General features: G+C 39.1%; 1 protein-coding gene across 1 annotated transcript; it reads left to right on the forward strand.

Annotated features, from left to right (window-relative positions):
- Positions 1-724: 724 nt before the first annotated feature.
- Positions 725-1,711, forward strand: LOC106074083 (thyrotropin-releasing hormone receptor-like). The gene has a single exon (XM_013234805.2). It carries the CDS (start codon positions 725-727, stop codon positions 1,709-1,711), a length of 987 nt encoding a protein of 328 aa, XP_013090259.2.
- Positions 1,712-6,384: the final 4,673 nt, after the last annotated feature.

Here is a 6,384-nt window from a genome sequence, read left to right on the forward strand (position 1 = left end):
GTTAAATAATTACAGCGTTAGTTCAAGTAATAATTGTGATGTTTAGAAACAGATCAAATAAAGCTAAACTTATGTACAGATACAACGGAGACAATAGAATGGACCAAATCTATTATACATAACTATATACAATACATAAATACAACCGAAATTGCACTAAGCTTTGATACCAATGTCTCTAATGATCTTTCTAAAAGTGGTCAAACATGTGATTTGTTTAAAACTATCGATAAAAGAGATGGATAACTTTAAGTGGCTTAGGAAAGAAGTCCGACGTGTCAGTCTATAAACACCGACCATTGTTATGCTGCTAAATTTTTAAAATACATCTGGCTACGAATTATTATCCACAAAGAAACGATATCTCCAGAACAATCAAAGTTATTCTATGCTACTGATTCAATACAATAAACTGTTTATATTTATCTATCTCGCTATGAAATAAAGAGAAAACCAACAAAAGATGAAGCATTGTAGCTCATGATATCGGCTCTTACTACTGGAGAGTAGCGTGCACAGATAGTAACATAGCGCTATGCGACTTTATTTCTTCTTCTTCTCTCATAGACATAGTAATTGCGATATGGTATTGACGCTGGAAATATGTATTAATCTGTTACAAAAAAATTAAGTGACAATGACTAATTCTCATAATGTTGTAATTATAAGCGGACGGTCAGATAGTCTGTTCTTGACCAACGTTACTGACCAGGCAATGTACAAGATGGACACAGGAGGGGAGATAATTAGCAACTTCGCCAGGACTGTGATTGTCTTTGTCAACCACATGATTTTTGACATGTGTATATGTGTCTGTGGCATTGCTGGCAATTGTCTAAGTATTACGGTATTCTTAAAGCAAGGACTGCGTACGTCTGTGAACTTGAGTCTGTTCGCCATGTCTGTCTCAGATCTCATTGGTCTAACTTTTCAAGTCTGGCACAACTTTTGTTTGAACCCATACCTGGAGCAGTCGGGCTTACCTGTTGACTTCTTGGATGTCCAGGTTTTAACAGCCGGGTGTCCAAACGTGGCCATGACCCGCATCACCAGCTGGATCACCATGTACATCACAGCTGAGAGATGCCTCTCTGTGCTGACACCATTTAAAGTAGGACGCATCATTACGTACGAAAGGAGCGCGGTTATTCTTCTCTTCTGTTACGGCATCAACTTGACGTTCTTCCTACCTCGCTACGCCTCTGAGTACCTAAGCCTCAACTTTGACCCGGAGCTGAACATATCGAGGCTGGGGAGGGCAGTGAGGGAGAACGAGACCGTCATCGTTTTCTTAATTAATATCTCGCACGTGCACCTGTCAATCCTCGCTTTCGTCGTGGTCATCGTGAATACCGCCATTCTGGTGGTCAGTTTGAAAAGAAAGTCCGAGTGGAGAAAAAACGCCACCCGTAGCCAGAACGAGACGCTGTCCAACCGAGAAAAGAAAACTGTAATGCTGGTCATCTCGGTGGCCACCGTTCTAATCGTCTGCTACGCCCCTGGGGTCACGTGCGCCTTCTTAGAAATCTTAGTCCCTGATTTCACTTTTTATGGGAAACAAGAAAATGTGTACCACGTGATCTGGTCCTTCTGCTTCCTGTTCAACTCTATCAACGCAAGCATCAACGTCTTCGTTTATTACAAAATGAGTTCTAAATATAGAAACACGTTCCAAGAGATCTGCCCACGTCTAACTGGCAAAACAAAATAATGATGTTATAAAGAAGTATAGAAAACATGATGCCAGATTTTAGCCGAAAAACAGCTGAAAAATATAATTACATTTTGTGTTTCAGATCTATAGCCAGGAAGGACAGCAAGAGGCATTTTTCATTTCATACTATTAGATATCTCGTTTATTTACAAGTATATTTAATAGGCTTAAATATTGAATTCTGAGGGCGAAATAAATTTAAAAAGCAAAGTATTTGAATCTAAAAGATCTATTCGACTTAAATTTTGAAAGTTAGTCCAACATAGCTGAAAATCTACAGTGCTGTAGTGCTCGCTTCACTCTTAATAAATGCATCAGGGTCCTGGACCTTATATTCCCGCCACATAAAAAAAAGCTTAGCTCCTTTCACCTACAGTGTCTAAGGAAAATTCATCAGGTGCATTGGTCTGACCACATACCATATACTGATATCCTACAGCTGTCCAAAATGACCAGTATCAATGCGACAGTAAAAAAATAGTCCCAATTTCGATGGGTGGGACATGTAGTCTGCATGCCAGACAATCGCCTTCCCAAAACGACTTATGTGTGCAGAAAAGCGCCCCTGGGGAGGGGGGTGTCAATACAAGCGCTGTAAAGACACACTTAAGAGCTCCTTTAAGGAGTGTGATATTGACATTCATGAAGCTGTGAGTCTCGGAGTCACAAGATACGAAGCAAGGAGAGCGGCCTGTGTGAAAGAGCTCTGAAGTAACAAAAAGCTGAGAGAAGAAGCAGGCCCACCTGCAACATACATATAATAATAATAATAATAATGGGGTAATAACAACTGACCTCACAGACACCTTCAAGGCCCTTAACATTCCTAGGAACATCTTCGTTGCCTGTCAGAGGGCGGTACTGCTGCAGACCTGCCACATCACCAGAAAATTCCTCAGTGGAAACTGTTAAAGGGACTACGATGAATTTTGTTTCTCTTTAGCGAAACTCGACCCTGGCAGCGCCAGAGAATGACTACTCGTTCATTTCTAACATAATAATAAGGCTTGTCTTCGAGTCCGAAGATTAATGAGGAATGCAGTATTTCTTATGGTTGCGCAGCCCCAGCTGTGACCTACACATTTTGCCACATTAAGAGTTAGCATAACCATAGTCCGCAGGTGGTTGATTAAGTTTTTCTTTTCGCCGTCTGCGTTTGTCCTTGGCAGCGGTTTTTTTTGGCCTCAAATGTGTATCCCGCGGCCTTTGTGAGTGACCTCCAGCTGTCTCGTTCTGAGGCCGCATGCAAACAGGTGCTCTCTTCTATGTCAGCTAAGGAATTTTGGCGCCTGAGGTGGTCCGTGGGGCGCCTCTGTTACGTGGCACAATCGTTGGCGGACTGATAGAGTTAATGTATGTCCGACCTACTGATACCCGTGAGTCAGACATATCACACAGGTGAATGGCTGTCGATGGACAAGGGACAGTACTGCTAGTACACGCAAGTATGACCCGTGTCATGGTCATGTGACCTAAAGCCTTCACGGACGAGAGACTCTGTAAGAAAGGCCTTGTAGTCCAGGACAGCAAGTCAGTAAGGACAGTGCAGTCCAGGACAGCAAGTCAGTAAGGACAGTGCAGTCAAGGACAGAAAGTCAGTAAGGACAGTGCGGTCTAGGACAGAAAGGCACTAAGGACAGTGCAGTCAAGGACAGAAAGGCAGTAAGGACGGTGCGGTCTAAGACAGAAAGGCACTAAGGACAGTGCGGTCTAGGACAGAAAGGCAGTAAGGACATTGCGGTCTAGGACAGAAAGGCACTAAGGACAGTGCGGTCTAGGACAGAAAGGCTTTAAGGACAGTGCAGTCAAGGACAGAAAGGCAGTAAGGACGGTGCGGTCTAGGACAGAAAGGCAGTAAGGACATTGCGGTCTAGGACAGAAAGGCAGTAAGGACGGTGCGGTAGAATTTTAGTCCTTGAGAATGTAGCTTTACAATCCAGGAGTAGAGAGAGAGGCTTGTAGTGTTTAATAGGCAGTTCTGTTCAATGAAAGTTAGCGAAGCCATTTGTGTTGTATTGGCTGTTGATGTCGTTTATTAAACCGCCACATTGTTATTAGAAACTCTTGTTGTCAAGCTCTTGTATTTGATGTGTTGTGTTGAGCAGTGTGTACAGAAGGCCTGGTAGACTAGAACGTAACAATATATATATATAAACTTAGTAGTAATTTGCTTGCATTAAGACAACAAGTCTCTTGTCTCACTAGATCTGTTACTACTGTGATATACCAGAGTTATTTAAGAAACGTTTAGACTTTGCGCTCTGTTTGAAAACACATTACAAAAGTCTGGGATTATTATAGCTATTATAGCTTTTTTTAAATTTATATGCTTATAGCATGCTCAGAGCGCTTTTGGTCCAATCTCATTTGTGGACCAGTGGGGGGGGAGAGGGTGTATCTAGGAGTTGGTTTTCCGTGCTGCCTTTAGGCGCTCAGTAAACACAACTCTGCCCGAGTCGGGTGTCGAACCTCGAGCCCACTTCTAGGTAACCAAGCGCACTTGGCCTCTCGACCACGCTTCCCACAGAAATAGAGTCGACAACTAAAAGAAAACATGTCATGCGTATTTATCAGTTTAAATACAGATCTAGACCTAGGTTTTATAATTTAAAAAAAAAAGCCTTCTCAAAGCTTCTCAAACCAAAATGGTGACCACTCTGCTGGTGAAGAGCTCATCAACATGAAAAATTGTATATTTATCTTTTTTTTTTTATAGTCTCGTCCTGTTTTTCAGGTTTGACTAATACGACGACCTATAAAACGTATGCGACCTCTTCAGTCAATTACAATTTCTTTCCCTTTTTCGAAATACCAAACAAAATAATTTATTACCAATAATTGATTAGCTAAACGTTTACATTTGTTTTGATTGATTCTTGTCTCGTCAGATAATAGAAATCAATGAGCATAATTTCAGCTTGATCGATCCGCGATTGTGTGTGAGAGAAGTAACATGTACAATTTTTTTTACCAGACAGACAGAGTGAGTTGATATAAGCTTTGTAAAAACTATAATGGAATCCCAATATTAATGAAACTATTAAAAAATCAAACAAAGCATTTGGGTTTATTAAAAATAAATTTCTACAAAACCAAGGAGAACATAAAACTAAGATGTTATTTAACCTTGGTTAGGCCAATAAGGAAATATTCAGCCTCTGTTTGGAACCCCTCAACTCAAGAAAACATTAAGAAACTGGAACAGACACAAAATACAGCAGTGAGACTCACGACAAACAAATATTCACATTTGATTTAAGTAACGCCTTTATAAAAATGATCGAATTAAAAAAGTTTTCAGGATAGAAGAATTATTAATAAAGTAGCTATTAAAAACATTAAGCCATAACCTTTAAATACAAAAAAAAAAAAAACTAACAAGGTTGCAAAGACAGTTTGTGTGGAAATACAAAATCAAAATCGGCCCCCGATATGGTCCACCCAGGCAAATTTTAATATTTTCAGAAATAATATCAGAGATGAAATTCTATCTAAGGCAAATTACAGAGAAGAATGGAGAAAGAAGGTTGACAGATCATGTGTGGTGCCCCAACGGTCCAGCAGACTAAGAGATAGGTGAAAGGGAAGGTGAAGTTCGATGTGAACCTGATGTCATAATAAAATACTCAGAAAGACACAAAGATTGTGCACATTCCTTATTCCATATGCTAAGACAAATTCGTACAAGTGCTCCTTCTTCCCTAGTGCTATTAGAGCATGGAACGTGTTGGCTGAGTCAACCAGGAAAACCAGTGACTTGGCAAAATTTAAGTCATTGATTAACATGCATGACTAGATTGACCTAGGAACACGCGTAGGACGTATTCATCTTCCTTTTTAAAGTAACGTCTGTATTTTAAAAGATAAGATAAGAGACCCACAGCTCAAATAAAGTGAACTGGAATCAAAACTACCAATATAACGAATGAACCTTTTTCCAGGAACAGTAAACACACCAAATAAATTAAAACTACTGCATCTATAAATTAAACAAATAACAAACAAATTTAAAAACTGAATCTAAATTCGAATATTTCAAAGCTATTTAATACGCAGGACATGCCAATACAAAATATCCGCAATAACATTAATTTAAAACAGACACTATGCATAATATGGAAACAAGTGCATATGTCATTCGGCATAAAAACACTAGTGAAATGTAGGATACCTCAAAGTTACGATAAATTGTTACTAAAATTGTATCCAATCTAATTAATATTATTTTCGAATGTCTAGGACACAAATAGATGCGATTCAGATCAAGCATAATTTACATTATTCACATAACACAGATCAAGCATAATTTACATTATTCACATAACAAAATAATTTAGTCGACAGCGATTTATTATATATAGTTCATCCTTTCACATAATATATTAATATACTCACAATTTAATATATCTCGGTTTAAATCTGTTATGGTTTTGATTTTGTTTAATAAATTTAGGACTTTTTTTTTTTTTAGAAATTAAGATTTTTGCGTCCATATCAAAAACTGCAGAACACGGAATGGCAGCTGGTAAGATTAGAACTAGGAACCATTATGATCAGATGTTGAGCTACATACTTCACGACAGGTAGCCTTCTGTGGAGTCATCCTTAGTTTAAAGAAGTTCACACAGTGTCCTATCTCAAATGAACATTAGTTTAGAGATGTTCACACC

Source organism: Biomphalaria glabrata, chromosome 2 (genome assembly GCF_947242115.1).
Source record: "Biomphalaria glabrata chromosome 2, xgBioGlab47.1, whole genome shotgun sequence".
Taxonomy (NCBI): Eukaryota; Metazoa; Mollusca; class Gastropoda; family Planorbidae; genus Biomphalaria; species Biomphalaria glabrata.